Below are 22,016 nucleotides of genomic sequence, written 5' to 3'. Positions count from 1 at the left end.
GAGAGGTGCATATCAATGCAAGGAGTCACAAACAAATTCATTAATTCCCCATAATTTTAAAAATTGAATTGAAACCTCATATAGGTGGTCTAGTGCATATTTTTGGAGAAAAACTTCACCTGGCAATAAATTCCAGCAGAACCCTTTAACCCCATCAATGCAGAACCGTGAGATGATAACTTTGCCAGTAGCGGAAAGTTTTTTTTTACAAAACAGTTATTTCTGCATAATTTAGGCTTAACATGATAATTTTATTCTTATTACTTATACCCTTTTTTGCTGAAAAATAAATATTTTTTATTGTGGCATTCATGGATGTCATCCACGTCGTATGATGATGACTTATGTGTTATGCAACCTGCATTGAAAAACATGCTTTTCTATCTCTTGAAGAAATTTTTTGAGTAAATTCAAGTCGTCAGATATACATATTATCTGGATTAGTTATTCAGAATTAAAAGATATTGTGTCCATTTATTTCCAGAGCTTTAAAGCCCAGTACTTTTGTTGTTTTATATCCCAAAATCAATAATCTGAGTGCTTTTCAAAGGAATGCTTTACATAGTTATAACTTACGTTTATGAAGCCTTAGCAACACTTTTTTTTCGTACTACATTCGCAAGTATGCTCAAAGAATTAAAAATGCTATAATAATCATCGTTATGGAAAATGTTGCTAACTTAGAGTAATCTTTTGGCGGTGTGGATATTAATAATAGTTTGGTACAAGAAATTTTGAATTTTAAAAAATTCTACAGAAAAAAGTATTTTATTTTTGAAAAAATATTATTAGTAAAAATTTGGCATTTTAAATTTTAAAATCACTTGAAAAAAATAGCATTATATGTACACTGAAAAAAAATACAATGAAAAACCTCAAAATATTTTTACCTATTAGAAAACATGAAAAATTGTATACCTTTTGTGAAATTGCTGGAATCAAGGGTGCAAGCAAAGTCAAAGCTCACCCACTCAGTTAGGGCAGGGGTTTTAACTGCACTCCGTTTGAGTAGATCACTCTACGTCTTTTTTTGAGGCTTCTTTACCCTTTGCTTCGGCACCAGCTATCGCCAGAAAGTGGGAGAGACCCTTTTATGGGGGATGGGGGCAAGGCACTTATATTGGAGGACAATAAGTACTCGAATACCTCCATTCTGTAATCATATAAGTTCTTCTTGCTGCCACTGAACTTGTTGTACAGAATATAGCTGTCTACCAACATTATTTGGAATAAATGAATAGCAAGTTTTTCATACCACTTGTGCTGGCAGGACAGCAACTGGTCGCAGTGGTCCACACCACCCATAAACTTATTGCTCTCCACCACTGCTTCCAGTTCACCTCTGCCTGACATTTCAGTGGGTACCCCCAACCCAAAGGACATAAGGGACACATCCCTCTTATCCATGCACAGGAAGACAAATCCCCTCATCACTCTAAAATCTTTTTTCTTTCCCACATTCTACAATCATGTTAAGTCATTCCAAGGAATGCATAAAGAGTGTTTCACTAGAGTAAATAGAGTGGTATGTGCACTAATATACTTTATTCTCTGCAATGTAATGCTACTTCAATCCAAAAAAGAAATTGACAGTAGATCAGGAAACCAGTATTGACTTTGCATTAAAGGATGATCTGTTGACCACATCACGGCCCACAAGACGGCCTCGGCAGAGGACGACAAAAAGGCCCATTCCAGCCAGCACAAGGCCAACCAGGCCCCCAAGGGTGCAAACAGAGGCACCAGCTCAACCATCTGATTTCAGCTTGGGCTCTTGGATAACATCCATCGCTGGAGCAAGCAGGCCTCAGCAGGTACCTAAGAGGAGTTCGTCACAAAGCGAATCACCAATTCTCTGGAGATGGAACTTTCTCCGCTAATTGCTGAATCTTTAATCGTACGCTCAAGAAGATAGTTGCAAAGGATCCAATCATCAAAATAAAAGCAGAATCGAGACTACTCTCATTAAAGTCTTGGTCAGTCAATACATATATTTCTTCAGGCAATATATTTCAAACTCTCATCATTATCACTTTGGTAAGAATTCATTCATTCTTTGATCAACAATTTTATTCACGATAATAATATGCCTGAATTCATTAATTTTATATTTTTTACTTAGCAGCTACACCGAATTTTATCAGTACTATAACTTATGATCTTCTTTATTGAAATGGCAAAATATTATTTAATCATTTTACTTTAAAGGCTTTTGCAAAGTTAAAATGCAAAAATACTAATGGTCTGGCCCAATAGCATTGGCTTGTGATTTCTGACCAAAATATCAGTGACTGAAATAACAAGTCCTTGGAATTACCTATATGGATTTAACAGAGTGTGGAGAGTAGCAACAATACAGACGATAGGTACCTTTCCCCCCACCCCTCAAAAACTCGGCCTAGTGGCTAGCGAGCCTAGCCGACTAGCAAGTGACCTTGGTCTCGAGGCAGGGAACATAGGGGGGCAGTGCTTAGGGAAGGGAGGGGAGGCGATGTGGAGGGGATGGGGTTTAGATGACTGAAATTTTGGGAACCTTCTCGCTCGGGTTTGCGACTGTTGAACAGCCGAGTGTCACCGTGCTCAGCCTCTGCGCCGCATGGAAGTAGACGAATCTCAAGGCAACACGGTGGTCTTCGAGATTGGGAAATGGATATTATTTACGGAAGTGTAGAGCACAGAGATTGGTGAGATTTCGTCTCCAAAAACCCGGAAGTATTCAAAAATTTTTTAATAATTGATTTGGTTACTAATTAAAGCAATCTCATGTAGTAGCGAGAAAATCCGGCAAGTAAGAATTGAAAGGTACAGTTTTATTATTCCTTGACATTTTTTGAGAATATCGTTTGTTCTTCATGGTGTTTCAACCCGTCAAAATGTTTTAGAGATTTCGTTTGCAATGAAAAACGTAACTCCCGATACATAAAAATATTAATTTCTTAGTTTTTCCAATTTAAGTATTTCTGGAAGACGGTAAAATGTTTTTAACTTCTCGTCCATGAGGTTTTCCCATAAAGCCTTGTCCATCTAATTTTTTTCTTAAATCCACGTGGAGTACAAAAGAAAAATATACAATGCGTTTATATATTATTTCGTATATTTCGTGGAGTATTCTGTTTCCCCTGGATTTCAAAGAAACTTTTGATCTTCGCTTCAGATAAATATTTCCTTATCGGATTTCACAGTAATCATCAAGTGTAGAATCTCGGGAGGAAATTTCTTCTTCCTGAAGGCTGCAACTGGACGTTAGGGATGACGAAGGCGCATGCTATGGTATTTTAGGCACTTATAAAAATTTCATAAATATAATCCGTACAAAAATGTGTCCAAATTTATATATAATTACTAAAGTAACCTACCGATTAAGGTAGGTTTGTAATGAGTATTTACTAAACATTCTGGCTGTACTTCCTCCTATCATGGATTTCCTCTTCAATTCACTATGAAATTCCTTTCCATCAAATCTCTTATTTCCTTTCTATCTCTCACTTACCCAACATTCTTTCCTGTAACACAGTTTTCTCGCCTCCCTTGCTATGTCCTACACTTCGTCGTTCTTCTTCGTCTCCGTCCGCTTCACTTTCTCCGTTCTTGTCCATTTACTTTTATCTTGTGTTTCAATCGTAGCTCGTGAATCTTTACGAACCGCATAAATAATAAATTGACCAATTTATTTTTATTTATCCGTGGAATCATCATTAAAAGCACATTTCAAATAAATTAGGATGAAGTAGGAATCCCATTTAGGTCTTGCCTGTAGGATACCTCAAGACAAATGACAATACGAATTGAAAAAATTAGTAAGCTGAGACCAGATACGAAACATAATAAATGCTCGAAAAAATAGCAATTTTTGTTAAATCTCAGCCTGCCGTGCAAAAAAAAAAAAATATATTGAGCATTAAACGCACTATCAACAAATTAATTTATTTGGCTTTTCTACAATAAGTTACCACTTATTTAATCTTTAAAAAATATGTTAAACTATTTGATCCTCTTATAATTTCTGACCATCAAGAAAACAATTTCGTCTTACATAGATAAATGAGCGTTTGAACGGAAAAATTACGCGTCGGCAAAATATAAATTTTTGTAGATTTAAATTTAATGCATTGGTTTCAGCTTCTTCTTTAGGTTTATATCCTCTTATGGGGTAGAAAATTTTGAATACTTAGAAAAGGTAATGATGACGTAAAGGGAGAACTGTAAATCTACAAATATAGGGAAGGACGGTTCAAATTATATTTTATAGCAATCAATCTATTGCTTTTTGGAGAATCAGCAACCAATTGCTCGAACTTTAATACCCCTCCCCAGAAGGTTATCAAGTAGTTTAATTATGATTGTACTAACACATTATTAATTGTTTTAATAAATTTTGGGTAACATCATAGAGTAAGTATATATTCTTACTCTATGGTAACATTTACTTCGGAGGGAGTAAAGCGTTGCGTGGATAATTTTATATTTCCTGGAAATTTGGTTAACTTAATTATGACTTTAGGGTGCGATTCATAGACGACACTGAAATTGCTCACTTTACAAAGTCTCTCTTTACGGTAAAGTGAGACTTTAGCTAAAGTTCGATGCAGAGTCGTCCCAAGGATCTCACTTTATAAAGTGGAACTTTAGCTCCTAAAGTCTCGATCATGCATTGAAATTTTTGAGTGTTGGCAATGAACGCTGCGAAAAAGTGAAGAAAAAGATGACACACGATATTAAATGCGTACTTGTTAACATGTTTCTGGCGACTGGGTTTTCGTGTTGTATTTTGCTAAGATTTTATTAAGTTGCATTTTCTCGTTTTCTAATACTAAGTGCAAATATAAATGAATACTGCGTCATTGAAAGCTTTTCCCCACTAGCTTTTTTGTACGTTAATGACTGAGTTGGCAGAATAAAAGCTCACTTTTAATTAGCTTCGTGCATTGGTAATGCCCTTCGATGTTCCCAGCGAAGTAAATATTCAAATGCTGATATTTTCACGTCATTTTATGATCATTTTCTATGATTAACTGCATACGGTTGTTTGGACTATATGTTAGTCGAAGTTTGATGGTGTACGTTCATTGAAGGTGGGTGAAATAGTGAAATTCTCTCGCGTTAACTTGAAACTACCAATTAATTTGAAGATTTACCGATCAGTGGTTGTCTCAGTTGGACGCATATTTTGAATGAGGTATGGGTGTTTGTTGAATTCTTTTGTGCTTACCAATATTTTAATTCTTGGAATGTTGACCTAAGGGGTTATATATTCTAGAGAAATGGACGAGAATGTACAGTCAAGAATATCGATATCATCAAAACCAATGAATGAATGGCCACGCAATGAAACATGTTGAATGTGAGAATGGACTTATATCAATAAATATCTCTTTGTCTACTTTAAAAGATGCCTCGACATATGTGAATACCTAACCCGAGTATCCATTCACGAATTTTGCAGTAAAAATGTCAGTGAAGTCTGTGATGCTGTGTAAATAACATTTCATAACAATCCTACATCCTCGAGAAAACATTGCTTTGCTGCTGATAATATGGCTATGATATCATCCTTCGAAGGAAAGTACGTTTTACTTTTTATTGCTGCCTTTCATGACGAGATCTTATATCATCATTGTAAACATGCAAATGCATAGTCGAAAAACGAAACAGAAACTCGACTCTAGTTTCACAATCACAGAAACATGTTAAGCGTGATATGGAGGCATACGGAGAGTACATTAAGCAAATATTGAATGAAAACGCTTAAAATGCAATGCAAGGTGTAGAAACTAGTATTTGGCTGGCCAAACGATATGAAAATCAAGTCTTTGTTTACGAAGGCTATTGACGCCAATGTAAACAGAATTTTGCTATCATATTCAAGTATCTTTAAGGAAAATTCTAGAATATGAACGTATAAATAACCTAAGAACTTAACAATTAACTTGTATATAAAATCAACATAAATTATGCCAACCTGTTCAACCACTTACTGTGTTGTAATTATCACACGACCGATAGAGTTAAACTTCAAAATATAAGAATTGGGTCATCTCCATCAATACCGACTCGATATATATTCAGGGAAAAGACATATATTACTTGTCTGGTTATTTCTTGAAACGCGCCAGTTTGCTGCTGTGTTCTCACCAAAAAATTAGTTCATATTCATTTCCGTAACCCAAATATCTTCATATTTCAACTTCAATAACAGCCGGTGCAGCCATATTTATTCATCCGTAAAGGACACTTTAGCCCTAAAGTGAGCTCCGGTTGGGCACTTTACGGTAAAGTGACGATTCGGCCATTTTTCCTCTAAAGTGGCGTTTATGAAACGGAAAAAGCAGACTTTAGCCCGGCTAAAGTATACTTTAGCCTAAAGTGCCGTCTATGAATCGCACCCTTAGTCTTCTTGTGAGTAGTCCTCATGCCATATTCATCGCATTTCTTGAGTAATGCATCCACTATACTCTTCAGCCCTCTCGCTGACTGGCTAATCAACGCCTGATCGTCCGTGAACCTTACTGATTTTACATCATTCCTCCCACTTTTACTTCAGTTCCCACCTCATCCCACGCTTCTCTTGCCACCACCTCAGCATATACTCCAGAAAACAATGGAGATAGTGAACAGTCTTGCCTAGTAAGGCAAGACTGTTCACTACCTACAAGGCTACTCGGGCAAAGCTTGCCCTCCTAGTTTCTCCGTCCGCTATCTTCACTTGCGCAGTATTGGCCAAATGAAGATTACAAATGAGTCGCCTATCCCTCCAATTGACGCCTATTTTCTTGAGAATATCCATAATTTTGTCCAGTCCACTCTATGAAATGCTTTTTCAAAATCCACGAATAAGGCAAACACAACCTGATTATAGCTTAGGTTCCTCTTCACGAGCGATCTCATAACCGCAATAGCATCTTTACATACCGAAGAAAGATCTGAGGTTTTCCCGGCGTATGATGTTGTTGAAGTTTATTCGGGATTGCCACCGGATAAGGTTCTCCATCTCTGCCGACGTTTCGATGGCCGAGTCGTCCATCGTCATCAGGGCTTGATGACGATGGACGACCCGGCCATCGAAACGTCGGCAGAGATGGAGAACCTTATCCGGTGGCAATCCCGAATAAACTTCAACAACATCTTTACTTACCTTTTCTGAATACAAACTGATCTTCGCCCAAGTAATCGATATCCTTTTCTCTATTCTTCTCTTTAATATTCTCATTACCACTTTGCCTTATTTTCCATTGTCGCGAAATCAGGGAGACGAAGGTCATATCAGGGAGAGCTCCCTTGATTTCCATGTCTTAGAAGCGGCCTCTTCCTTGGCTCAAGATTATGCCACACCACTGCTTCTTCTACATGTTAAATCTTTCCTGCCTGTTTCCGATGCCATGCAGATCCTCCTCCTTCCCCATCCATCTACTCAGAACTTCGATTTGCTCAGTTAGCATTCTTCCATTTTTAGCATTAATTTTTGACATGGCTTGTCCTCTTTTGCCGCCAGATAGCGACTTCACCTTGACGTACAACGCGTTTACCTCTCGTTACTTCTGAATCTTTTCCATTTCCTCGCAGTGTCTCTCCTTGTTTTCCACCAATTCTTTCTCCCTTCTTAGTTTCTCACCGTAATAGATGATTATTTTTACTTAGAATTTTCCCTGTACTGTGTCTACGTTCTTCCACTTCCTTATCACCACCATTTCTTTTTTAATTTCCTTCGTTATCCAAGTTTTCTTTGTCATACGAATCTCCAGAGATTTCTAGTAATCTACCCTCACATTCCCATTAAAGTTTCAACGTTCTATTTCCTCACCTTTATTATTTTACGAGTCTTTTGAATATTAGGTTTCGTTTCGTTCACCTTAGGGAGAATGCGATATATTTTTCGCCATTCCTTTACATCTGTTTTACTATTATGTGGTCTTTCTGATGTATCTCCGTATCCCTTGGACTCTTCCTGGTGGACTTTTGCACTTTAGGATAATTGGACTAGGTCTTTGTGACGAATAACTTGTTTCTCCTACAATATTTTTTTGATTTCTCTTCCCGCTCGTTTCGCGTTTCCTAACCCAAAATCTCCTATTTCCCAGCCCTTCCTCCCTCCCCGACTGAGGCGTTATACTTCCCCATCATTACTTGGTTTTTTTAAACCAGGCATTTCACTTATTATTACCTCGTCTACTTCTATCTCCATACGAATGATAGCGGACTTGTAGACTTGAACTGCTACTAAGTCGGTGGGTCGTTCCTCAAACTCTACAACCAGAATCCATACCGCTTACCGGATTTACCGTTGTCTTACTCAGCTTCCCAATTAATACTGAAGCTACTTTTGAAGTTAAATTTTCTCTCTACCATAACATATATCCACCACAATATTTATGTTGGATGGGAGGTGGCATAAATTCTACCAGCACCATATGGGCAATTTCTGCGTCAGATTTTGTTTTGTTGGTTTGCGGAGTATCTTCTAGATCTGCATTTGTAGCATCTCTGGAGTCACTGTTAATATTATCAATTTGTTCATTACCATATATTACAATGATGCTCGCTGTGAGATATATAAAAATGTTGAGTTATCAGTGCCAGCAATAAAATAAGTTTCGGACAAGGGTGCTATACCACTTCACCAATGCTTTCTTCATGAAAAAAATATGCTTTCTTTTCTTTGCTTTTCACTTTTATATCATATGTTAATGCAATTTGCATGGCGCTACTCTGTAAAGAAAACTTTTAAATCCCTTTTCAAATGCAATTCCCGGCAGAAGTCTTTCTGGTAAAAACTAACGAAGCATAACATATCTATCGCAAAAAATTAATTTTATAATTTTTTTTACTATTTTACTTTTATAAAATGCTACAGATAAATTGACTAATAAGTATCGATGCACGACGGACTCAATCATTTTGGCTATTTTCAGGCGGTGTATCGTTGGAGGACGTTGTTGCCAATGTTAGCATGGGCGTGAATGTTCACATAAGATATTCACGCATGAAAAGTAAATTGATAAAATTGTTAAAAAGTTATTTTATTGGTGAATATGTTCCTTTGTTCTTCGGGAGATTCTGGAGACGATTACTTATTCAACCAAAGCTTTCAGTTCGAGACGTGAGTAAAAAAAATATAGCGTTAAAAAAGATGCTTTTTGCGGCGTATTTACTGCAAATATTGGCTTCGCAGGTAAATCGACGAAATTGTGTATGGGAAGGTGCACATGTTTTATTAATAATAATAGCGTATAAATAAAATTCTAGAGTAAGGAAGGGCTGCCAGAGGTGGAAGACCAAGTGGCAACATCAATGAACACACAAACATCAAGTCAGTCTTCCGCCGCCTACGACCTAAGGCCCAGTGATGTGAACGAGCGGTTCAATAGTTTCCAATAGTAGTAATAACCAAGGGTCTAAGGATTGACGAGAGACGAATAGGACAGTGGGAAGATGAGAATCAAATTATCTCATTTTTATGCTGCAAAATATCAAAATATGCGGTGTTGCGTGGATTGCGATGACGCGAGTGCGGAATCCTTTCCTCATTCGTGCATCCTGTTACCTCTTTAAAAAATTATGGATCCCTGAATCAATTAAATAGTGTGCGGTATTCTATTCTGTTTAAGTTTAAAATAATGAGAGACCCAAAACTAGTCCTAAAATATTTTATCTATTTTTAAGTTTCCAAAAAACGACACTCATTCCACAGAAAAATTAGACCATTACCCTGTATGTAGGAATTACGAATTCGAAAATGCTGCCATATCTTTTGCATTATAACTTACTCATCTAAGTTTCCGTCTCAATTGATCAAATAGACAAAAAAGAAGCCAAGAAAAATTCTATTTTAGGGACCGTAGAGTGCAAGCGTGGGTTGTAAGAGACCGATGTCTTACATATTTTCCTGGCAATTGACAAATGCATGCACCGCAGAATTAGCATTTTTTATTACAATTACCAATTTAGAATTAGCAAGTTATGAATTAAGCAAACATGTTTCCATGCATCATGCATAGTACAAGTTGTCCATGAGTTCTTGACTTGCACGTTATAAAAAACTTCAATTACAAAAAATTGAAAATTTCGGTGATAGAACACACGGATGTAAATCTGCACGCTGGTACACGATGCGTAATCTATGACGTGACTCGAGCTATCAAGAATTATATTTGTTACATAATTTTAGGCATTTAAACTAATGAATTTCTTAAAAATAAACATTCGAGACTCATAAATATAAAGCTAATCTTTCATTTTTAGCAGAATTAATGTAATTGATCTTATTTTTCGTATAAAATTATGGCAAGGAAGATTGCACCGATGAGAGGAAACTTTTAATCTCGAAATGAACTGATGTATCAGGGTAAAATGCAGTACTGAAGCGGATATAAACTGACCAGGGTCATTTGTAGCAATCCTCCTCGCTGAGAATAAACCGGCATTACCGATAGCAAATGTACGAAGTATATCTCCTCGCATGCAATGTGGGAAATGCATCTTGGTTGTATTGATATGTTTTTTTTTGTAATTACATCGGAACAAAAGATTCAGGGAAAAATCATCATGGTAAGACAGTATTTTGGCAATAAGGTCATGTACTGTTAAATAGTACGTGGCGTTCTGCGCTCCTACCGTGAAACAATTCATGTCCTTGAGCGTGTTGTTGGACAAGATTAAAATTCGGCTCCGAAGCACGCATCACACATACAAGAGCGACCCTCACGCGGCAAAGAGAAATGACACTGCATTCTCTCCCGCCATACCCGGCAGCTCGGCGGCTGCCGGCGAACTGAAGGCAAGAGACTCCATGCAAGCGTTGTACCCTTCCACTGCCACGATGAGACTCGCTCAGTGGCTGAGGGCGATGTGAACGGGAGAATGTCGCCGCCGTGGAGAGCGCAAAAATAGCGTGCAAAGGTTCGCATAGATTGATTTATTGCCGCTTCTATGAGGACTGCATTAAAATGGTATGGATTAATATGAAGATAAAGGATTAAAGTTTATAAAGACTGTAAAAAATTTTGGGTTCCGTCATTATACACGCCGTAGCAGGTAGCCAATTTTACCGAATTTCGTGTTTTTCCGTGGTCAATATTGCAGCGTGAAAAACGAGAAATGAAAAATTACGATGATCTTTTCAAATATCGATCTTTCTTCTTCGTAAATATGCATTCAAATGTTATGTGCATAGAATAACAGAGGCGTCAGACGAATCTGCCCAGACGTCTGCAGCGTAGTTTTTGGACTAGGTATCCGGGAGCCTTAAAGGCTAGGACTGAACAACATATCGTGTAAATGGCGCAATCTCTGTAGTGAGTGAATTTTCCTCTCTTTATAGATTGAGTCGGGGGCAAGGAAGAGGAGGCCAAGCGGAGGAAGTCCCCAAGACGATGACATTGACACTGTAAGTATTTCTTTACATAAGGATTGGGTTTCTTCTCAATATGTACCTATGGGGAAAACACTTCTTTTTCAACACTGAATATATATTTCTAAAGAAAGAAAAACTTGAAATCAAATCAAAATAGAAAGCGAAACCTGGGATGAATGTGTCGATCACACCACTGCCTGAGTCAATAATAAAATAATTGATTTCTGAGATAGTAATTAAGTGAAATCTTTCAAACTGTATTCAATGACAGTGCACATTTAGATGCTTCCATGTCATTTTCAAGGACACTTTCAAATAATGTGAAAGTGTTAATAACCATATGTATATGTAGTGTCAATAGTTAAGGAACTAGTAAGGTTTTTTTTTAAATTGATAACTGATTGGTTTCACCCATCTTACTCAAACTACCAATTTGATTTCCAAGGCATTAATTCACATGTGAACTGACTTTGAATGATCCTTGTGAGGAATATTTTATTACAGAACTCCCAATATGTTTCATTTGCAATTGATATGCATCATATCATTCAATACTATTTGAGCACTTTGAGTTCCAGTGTGTCATCGTCATCACAGGCTCTGATATTTTTTCAACATTTTCCATGGTGATTTCAATTGTCAATATTTTATTCATACTGGAAAATAAATTGTAACAACTTCCCATTTTCGCCCAGAATAATGTCTGAAATTCCTATTTGCACCCATCTTCTCAAGCAAGTGCGATTACTTGTAACAGCTTCAAAAATAAAGTAATATGTATATGGATTTGGTCAACAAAGCATTTAGCAGCACATTTGTAGCAATTTAAAAACAAAATGGAGCATTTTTTTTTCATAAAGAGCCTCACATACTCAGAATGGAAGGACGTAGCCATATGGCTACGGTGGACGGAAATGGGTTAAACCATTTTGATGAATGGAAATACAGAATTACATAATGTATTTTAAACAAAAGTCTAAATCAAAATTTTCTCAAGCTATCTGATAATTATGGGTAAATACTTCAAGAGTGGCACAGATATGCAAGCATAGAAGTGAATAGGTTCATGGCATTAGGCCTTCTCATATACATTTGTTGAAACTTGATAGTCTCTTTTACAGTTTCATTAGGTTCTGAAATATGGCAAAATATTTTTGTACACTAGGCTTCAGTAAAATATGTTTTAACTTCTTCAAACTACTCCATTCAAAATCTTCTTTCCATTAACATGGGTACATCAAGCCTTAAGTTTGATGGAACATGAAGTCCCATTGGCACTTAAAATGAATAAGTTATGTGAACACAGTTTCCTTACTAAATGATTGTTGCAAGTGTAGGCTGCCATGTCATCAATAGATTTCACAAAAAAACTATTAATGAGTACGCATACAAACTTGATTTCAGGTGGCAGAGGATGAAGAGGAAGATGGTGGTGAGAAAAAGCAAGATACTAGTCTAGTCACCATTGCTATCGGTGTCACTAAAGCAGTGTCTAACTTCATGGGACGCGTATTCACGGTAAGTACTATTCAAGTACATAGCATGGTATTTCACTAAGCCTGTACTGGAACAGGAAAAAATTGATAATTGCAATATGATAACAGAATAAAATACCAAAAAAATATTGACTGCCATAAACTATAAGTATATTATACACTTACAAATGGAAAACATCAATGGAAATAACCTAAAAAAGGCTAACATAAAATTCATCAATCCCAAAAGAATTATGAATCTTCAATTCCACTGTGAGAATAAATGTTGTAATTTCATATTTATGATGTTGATAAATGAATGCTTCAGAAGAAATGAATATACAAATGCAAGTGAAAATGGAAAATAAAATCTTCCAATTCAGTTTCAAATATTCAATTTGTGGTTTCATTAGCATTCTGATACTCATTTGAAAGGAAATATTCCCTGAAAGCGAAATTCCAGTTCAAATTTAAATTATCCACATGTATCAACACATCCCCTGATACCAGACCTTTTTCACAAGAATGTCTTAGCTTTTTTTATTTATTATATTTCAATAATAAATATTGCATAGTAGATGCTTCACCATATGCATAAATAAGTACCTACTTATCAATTCTATCGATATTAAAATACACTTGGCTTCAATGCTTAGAATGGCTAGCACAATTTAGAAATTATTGCTATGATGCATCTTGATAGTGTGGTTTTTTATAGTAATACCTAATAATAATGATAATGTTTATTTAATAGGTTTTCACTGGAGATGGGTCAAATAGCAGATTTCTCGAATTCGAATATCGAATTCGAATATTAAATCATTGCTCGAATATTCGAATACCTCGAATTTCGAATACGTCGAATACTAAATGATGAATGCTGGAATGTTTGACTCGGTTGCCTATGCAGCAGGCAACACAAGATTTTGGGGAGTAATTTTGATTTCCTTAAAAGGATTCGAACAGGAATTTAGCTGATTAATGAATATTTTAATTTTATGGAAACAATTGGGCATATAATTAATTCAACTAACATCGCTTTACCCCCACTTCTGCTGCCAAGTGCTGGCTGACAATCTGAGGCATTCAGCAAAATACAAGCTCTTTTCCACCGGATTTTCTTCAATTATTTTCAGTCCATCTTTGGGAGTTCTCACGAGATAAGAAGATGAATTGGAATTGCTATCAGGGAGAAACCAAATATTCTGTGAAAATATCCCTTTGTCTGGGACTGTAAAAATAAAGATTTATAGCACCACTCATTAATTGTAACTTGATATATGCTTTCGGAAAAAAATACCGCATCAACTTCCGAGAAGCTCTGCTGCTCATATCGAGTTTCGCCAGAATGCTAAGTCTCCGTCGTATTTTGACATTTATTTCTTTGCGTAAAATGCTTAAATAAACTCAGAAATACGTCGTGTTTGGTCTTATTCTTTATGAAATTACGCGCACATTACTAATATTTCAATTCAATAAAGGTGTAACATCAATCGACGAAAGTTATTCTTAGACACCTTTTGTGCTAATAGATGACTCATGCAGCGGTTGACCTCCACAGAAATGGAGAACTTCGAAGCTGGTAGGAAAAAAAAGGTCAGTGGGGGAGGAAAGGGAGGGCCGGAAACACGTTTCTATTGTTCTCGTGTAACCCGGTATTTTTTCGAAGCTAAGGTCTTCGTAATATGATCCCTGCGCGAGCTGTGACCTTTTTTTATATCGAAGAAGAGGAAAGCCGCAGAGGGGTGGGCTAGTGCTGAATGGAGAGGGATACCGGATCTTGGGAAATGCGCTAATGCAAGTATCCCACGGTACTCACACAGCAGTTGACGTCCAGAAATGGGTAACTTCGAAGCAGGTAGCCAGAAAAAGGTCAGTGGGTGAGAAAAAGGGGGAGGGCGTGAAACACGTTTTTATTGTTCTCGTAACTCGATCTTTTTTTCGAAGCAGGGGTCTTCGTAATGCGATCCCTGCGCGAGCTGGGACCTTTTGTTTGATTTCGGAGAAGAGGAAAGCGTCAGAGTGGGTGAGGCGAGTGCTGAATGGAGGGGGATAGCGGATCGTGGGAAATGCCCTAAGGTACTGAGGTTCTCTTGGTGGGGGGAATCGGGGATTTTCGGATTTTTTCACCCGACGATTTTCGGTTCCCCTCGTCGAACTCTTTTCACCGCTAAAATCCACGAATTTGATGTAATTCGTCAACTTGCGTAAAACGGCGCTGCGAGCACTAAATAACTACAGTTCTCTACATTTTTCCGAGTCAACTACCAACGACGTGCGTGCGACAGTGTATGACGCGTAATTCAAAGTATTCGAGGTATTCGAGGCGGTACTTTTCGCATAACTATTCGAAACCTCGAATATCGAATACTTTCTAATATTCGAGGTATTCGAGTATTCGCGGATACTATTCGCACATCTCTAGTTTTCACCCTTTATTCAGTTTACAGAAAAATTTTATGAAATTATACATAAAAAAGTTTAATCAATTTAATAACATTGTCATTAAATTTATATGTATTTAAAAGATAGATAAATAAATACACATGTATACAGAGGACTTTGGTTATAGTCAAGGAATATAAGAAATATCTTTTGAATCTTTTCCAGAGAGCATTGATGTGTGTCTCATAATATGGATTCCATAACGCAGTGCCATATTCCAGAATAGATCTCACTAGGGTAGCATAGAGTAGTGATAAGCAATCCACATCTTTAAAATCTCCACAAATTTGGTTGATAAACCCCAAAATTTTATATGTGTTAATAGTAATTTGTTTAATGTGTATTTTAAATGCCTAAATTATTTTCAAATGAAATTCCTGAGCCAGAGAAGCAATTTCCTCTCTTCAAGGGAGCATTGACATCTTAATGACATAGAAAGGGGGCATTATTTTTGCAAAAGGTCATTACCTTGCGCTTATCAATTAATTACATCTGGTTTTGCATCCCATAGATGTATTCAACGGTGTTTGGCGAGATGTTGTGGAACATATTGCAGTTATAAATGAAAGTGAAAAAACTTTGTGAATGTCCACAGTATTTATTCAAGTACGACACGTTTCAGCGATTCATCGCTATCATCAGGTACGAATGCATGGTGTACGTCAAGATGTCTTATATATATGTACATTAGGGCGGATCGGAAATATCGATTTTTTTCAAATCCATCTGGCCCATTGAAAAAAAGTTGTGGGACCGATCAAAAATAAGGCCTGAAAAATTTGAGACCTGTAGGTGAACCCCTGACCCTCGCTCAAATGCAATTTAGGGGGGGAAGGTCGAAATTCGAAAAATATAGTATTTTATGGTCATTTCCTATAGATTTTGCCGAGTTACTGCCCTTTTTGGGCAAAAATTTCGTGCATTTTGACGTATCTGCCACCGTTTAGCCACAAAATGCCTAATTTGAGTCCGCGCCCGCGGAGATAATATTCCAACGCCCACGCAGCGTCGCGGATACAAGAGCCGCAGGCCGATCCCCTCCCCTCCCCGCTCACTTCTACCCCTCCCACGCCTCCAATACAGCAAAATGCATCCCGCGTATACTGCTAGGAGGTCATTTATCTTTGATAATATAAATCGGAAGATGGTAGAAGGTAATAAAGGAAGCTTAGTGAGACGACTTGTCCCTTATTAGGCGCCTCGTCGGGGTTAAACAAATCGATGTTACCAACTTTTAGAGAAGTGATGAAATATTTTTAGATCCGAGAACGCAGGAAAGGAGCCTACGGTCCATGAAAAGGCCTCTCGAGAGGCTATAAAGGTGTGCTACCTTCGGATATGCGCTCCAATTTCGGTTTTGTCCGACAGATATGATTAAATGGATTTTGGGCGAAAGCCGCTCGCGTCCCCTCCCCGCAAGTTTCTCCCACGCGCCAAATGCACCAAAATTCACACCAAGTGCGTCTTACTTCGTTAGTCTAAATATTTAATGTTTCAGTATCGTCTGTGGATGAACAATCACGAAAGAATTTTTCAATTACCTGCTTTCCAATCTGTATTTCTTATATCAGTGTCATTCCTCGTCTTTTGCTGTTGTCAACAAAGTTTTTTCGAATATCTTCACGAATCTCTCGTCCGTATCTATAACAAAAAGAAATATTTAACTTCAAATCTGAAATTTCATCAACAGATTCTTGAAAATCCACAGCCCTAAGGTCAGAATTAGCCGGAGGTACTGTGGTCTCTCTCCAATATGTCATCAGCGAGTAGTCCTTAAAGTTGATATTAAAATCCAGCACTTTAAAAAATCTCGTATCGGCCGCCAAATGCATACTTGCAACAACGCAAATTCGGTCCTTAGATTGCCCTCCCAATATTTATGCCGCAAATCTAAGTCAAATTAGTGCAATTAGCAAATAGACCTCTGTAAGGGATGAAATATGATTTGATACTTTCCCGGCGAATGATGTGGGTAAACTTTGCTCGGGATTCAACGAAATTTATCCCTGATGATGAGTCCCGAGTCGGAGCTTAAAACGTTTGCCATTATGGAAAAATTAACCCGGTGGGAATCCCGAGAAGAGTTTACTCACATAGCAAGGGATGTTGGAATTATGATTGTAGCATAGGGATGATGCCTCCTTTTTGGGCGGTATTCACCATCGCATTCAAATCCTTTTTATTTTCGTGTATCTAATTTTCACTCGGAAAGGAATCGAGAATCGCAGATTTTATAACTTTTGCTAATCCTACGACTGGGGAGGCGAACCCAAAAGTGGGACCCTGTTTCTTCAACTAACATCACACATTCCCCTCTAAACTTGGATTGATAAGTGCTCTTGCCTTTTTTCATCAGACAAAAGTATAGTCTTTCACTCCATAAAAATGTAGCCCTTTGATGAAACCCTTTGATACCTCTCTTTTCGTATTCACAATAATTAGCATCTTTTACTGTCTACGTAAGTAATTCTTGCAAACTATCTTGGATGTTTCTTACGAAGTTATGATTTTTGCGTCAACTAAAGTTGCGGGGACGATCATTGCTGTTTCTTGGTTCTTATATATACCTCTATAACATTTGGCAGACGCATTTTCCTCGCAGAAGTTCCAGTTTGAGTTTAGTCCTGAATTTTTATTTGATGAGGAAAGTAGAGATAAAAATCGGATGATATCTCTTCAGTTTAATTTTCTTCGGATGAATTGATGAAGAAAATTTTTGATACTATTTTCCCATACAAGAATTGACGATGTTGACTCAACACTCTCCGGCGATTCTCTTTTTTTCCTCAGTTGTCGAGTTTCTTTAGGACTCAATTCTGCAGCCATCATCTTTAGTTTCGTCCGCTGGTCTCTCAACATACTTATTCATTGGGGGGAACATTATGCTCCTTCTTGCACTTACACGCAAAAATATCGCATAATTTCAAATGTTCTTTCCAAAGTGCTTCAGGTTTGTACTTAAGCAAAAACCCTACGTTTGGCCTATTCGAATTTTCCGTAAGTTTTAGTACTTCCTTTTGTACCGCTAAATCATTTAGTCACACACATAATGGAAGGGAAGGGTCACCATAGTTCGCACACCTTTATAGCCACTCGAGAGGCCTTTTCACGGACCGTAGGCTCCTTTCCTGCCTTCTCGGATCTAAAAATATTTCATCACTTCTCTAAAAGTTGGTAACATCGATTTGTTTAACCCCGACGAGGCGCCTAATAAGGGACAAGTCGTCTCACTAAGCTTCCTTTATTACCTTCTACCATCTTCCGATTTATATTATCAAAGATAAATGACCTCCTAGCAGTATACGCGGGATGCATTTTGCTGTATTGGAGGCGTGGGAGGGGTAGAAGTGAGCGGGGAGGGGAGGGGATCGGCCTGCGGCTCTTGTATCCGCGACGCTGCGTGGGCGTTGGAATATTATCTCCGCGGGCGCGGACTCAAATTAGGCATTTTGTGGCTAAACGGTGGCAGATACGTCAAAATGCACAAAAGTTTTGCCCTTAAAGGGCAGTAACTCGGCAAAATCTATAGGAAATGACCATAAAATACTATATTTTTCGAATTTCGACCTTCCCCCCCTAAATTGCATTTGAGCGAGGGTCAGGGGTTCACCTACAGGTCTCAAATTTTTCAGGCCTTATTTTTGATCGGTCCCACAACTTTTTTTCAATGGGCCAGATGGATTTGAAAAAAATCGATTTTTCCGATCCGCCCTAATGTACATGCGGAAAGGAGGGGGTATGGTTATGAGTTGGTGGAAGTGGGAGAGGGATTGGGGGGTAAAGGATGGGGGAATGGAGTCTCCTTTACGCATGTATGTCTATAAGACTTCTTGACGTAAACCATGCATTTGTACCTGATGATAGCGATGAATCGCTGAAACGTGTCGTACTTGAATAAATACTGTGGACATTCACAAAGTTTTTTCACTTTCATTTATAATTGCATCTTATAGCCTGAGTGAACCAACATAAAATTAATGGATAATTCCAAAGATATAAATATCAAATAAATGCATTGTTTACACAAGAATGACATGATTCAATATTCACAGGGGGCAGCACGCACTCTTGCTGTGGTACTGCAAGAGAAAACGAGGCTCCTGAACAATTACTTTGGATGGCGGTGAAGAAGCAAGGACAAAAGCCATCAGAACTGCTCATTAATCTTCCAAGTCAATTGTTTTAGGACGACTGAATCACCACCATTAATGCAAGGGTTCAAGACAATGAAGCCAGAAGAAGTCCTTAGTGAGAGTTTGAGTCCTACAACTCAACCACTTCTTCAAAATTTCCCTTGTTTACAAGATGGAGGGAAGATAACTTCATATCGTATAAAGTCTGATGCCATGAATATTTCTTTACATCTGAGGAACAATACGCACCCCTGAAACAATATCAGAAGACCAATTGATCTGTGGTGTGACCCTACCCTTATGAAAAGATTCATGGCAAAATTGTGTGATTGGAGATGGATGTTATCCTAAAAAGTTCATTACGTAAAATTTAAACATTGCATGGGAGAGGAGAACTCTTAGGCAATAAATAGTATGAAACTCGGGGAAAGCTGTAATGGGTATGGCAAGGAGAGATCGTCAGAACACATGCCTCAAAGTCCACTTTTGACGGCAGAACTAGATTCATACTTTCAAAAGAGGAAAAGATTTTTCATCGTCAGCTAGAATTGGCGAATAGACGAATCTCAGTGTTGCGTGTGCCAATTTGTACATTCTTATTTTGTATGTGCCCTGTGGGCTCACCTTGTTCATGATTGCATATTTGTATATTTTGTATGACCACTGATTGTAAATAAATTTTTTTATGCTCAAATTACCAAAATAAAATTTTGTGCTAAATATGATGAATAGTCCGCAGGGGGATATAGCCTGTAAAATATGAATGCGCATATGTAATTATGTGATCTTAGAAATTTCATAATATCAGTGGAGAGGGTAGTAAGTGAACATGTGAATACTACATATGTGCTTAATGCTTCATTCCTCCCATTGCAAAATTTTATCCCAATCTGTCATCTCAAAAATAATAATAATAATAATAATAATTTTAATCATCCCAGGACACTTATACATGTATACGACAAGTCAAAGAAATAAACAAAATAAAATAAAGAAGAGAATACAATGAAACATATTACATTGAAAGAAATTCGTTTACAGAATAAAAGGCATTACATAGATATCAAATACCTTTTCAACTTTACTTTAAAATCTAGGAGGCAGTTAACACCTTTAATATTCGAAGGCAGGTGGTTGAAGAATTTGCAACCAACGTAGGGAGGACCTTTTGCATATAATGAAAGATTGTGTGACACAGTTCAAAAGTCTTTGCTCCTCCTGGTGTTGTACAGGTGCATGTCGTTATTTAAAACCAAACCCAAAGTAAGGTGCTGCTCTTTGACATATATTGAAGCATAATAATTGTAAATACAAGGAAGAGTCAAGATATTGAGCTTTTTGAAAAATTGCCAACTACTAGTAAATTTATTAGCACCCATCAATATCCTGATAGCCCATTTTTGAAGTTTGAATAGCCTAGTGGTACAACTAGCATGACCCCAGGCAACCACACTGTATTTAAGACTACTAAAAACATACGCATAATATACAGATAAGGACACATTGAGGTTGGCGATTGGAAGGATTCTGCTTAAGAGGGAACACCCCGAGGCCACTCGAGAACACACAAAATCAATGTGTTTTTTCCACGTAAGGGATTCGTCAATAAAAACACCCAGGAATTTATGAGACCAAAAATGTTGACTGGTTAATCTCCCAGAACATATTGTATGAGGTAGCAAGGGTCTGCAACGACAATCCACCTTGCACTGGCCTTTTACATCAGGTCACAATGCTCACATTATAACAGGCAGAATACCAATAGGGGATAATACCGATGTCACTACCATCAACCGTAATCTGAGCAAAAATTAAATTGTTTGTCAAGGCATGTGACCGAGGGTGGATCCAGGATTTTTTCTGGTGGGGGAAGGGGGGTTCTGACAGGCAAACGCCATCTTCTCATACTTGAGATTAAAAGCAAGATACAACATTAAATATACGAAATATTATCTTTATTTTAACATGAAATTAAATTACTGAGGCTTCTTGGCACACAAAACAAAAGGAACATAATGTTAACCATATTAAAAATCTTGTCTATATAACAAGCGTGTGGGGGGGGGGCACGTAGCTCTACCCCCCTAAATCCGCCGATGTACGTCACCAACACCAGAAATCCGATTCGGGGCTGCTCGGGAGGCCTGCGGGTTGCATATACTGCAGGCGTTTTGATGCTCCTTTTTTTCCAATCGCACGCACCGAATATTTCGTTTTCATAATGCTGAAACTTAAATTCATGGTTTGTTGCCAGAAAGTATTATGAAATGTAATCACAATGAAAAATGGAGTGTAAGAGGAAAGGTGACTCCGCACAGTGGTTCAAAATCGAAAAAAGGTGGTCGAAATTATTACCGCTCTTATTCGTAGTCACTGTTATATTATGAAGAAGCTATTTAGAAGAATTTTGTCCGCTGAATACGAATTTGAAGTTATTTTTGTTGTATCTTTGATATTATTGTTTTTAAATGGCCTATTATTTAAACAATTAAATATTAAAAATAGATATTGTATTCAATTATTCATTCAAGGTGAAGAATGATACGCATCAAATAAATCGAGGTATTTTTTCATATCTGTGACTGTTATTTGTTAAATTTAATATTATTTATAAAT

General features: G+C 37.5%; 1 protein-coding gene across 1 annotated transcript in view; it reads left to right on the top strand.

The window, feature by feature from the left end:
- The window catches only part of LOC124162237 (mucin-5AC-like), a 128,554-nt gene extending 108,459 nt beyond the window's left edge, over positions 1 to 20,095 (top strand). The window contains exons 28-31 of the mRNA XM_046538702.1: positions 1,629 to 1,814; positions 11,315 to 11,380; positions 12,752 to 12,865; positions 19,320 to 20,095. Of these exons, the coding sequence (XP_046394658.1) occupies positions 1,629 to 1,814; positions 11,315 to 11,380; positions 12,752 to 12,865; positions 19,320 to 19,394 (441 nt within the window). The 3' untranslated portion in view covers positions 19,395 to 20,095. The remainder of the gene's footprint in view (positions 1 to 1,628; positions 1,815 to 11,314; positions 11,381 to 12,751; positions 12,866 to 19,319) is intronic.
- Positions 20,096 to 22,016: the final 1,921 nt, after the last annotated feature.

This window comes from Ischnura elegans, chromosome 7 (assembly GCF_921293095.1).
Source record: "Ischnura elegans chromosome 7, ioIscEleg1.1, whole genome shotgun sequence".
Classification (NCBI taxonomy): domain Eukaryota; kingdom Metazoa; phylum Arthropoda; class Insecta; order Odonata; family Coenagrionidae; genus Ischnura; species Ischnura elegans.
This window is presented reverse-complemented; position numbering and strand designations above follow the sequence as displayed.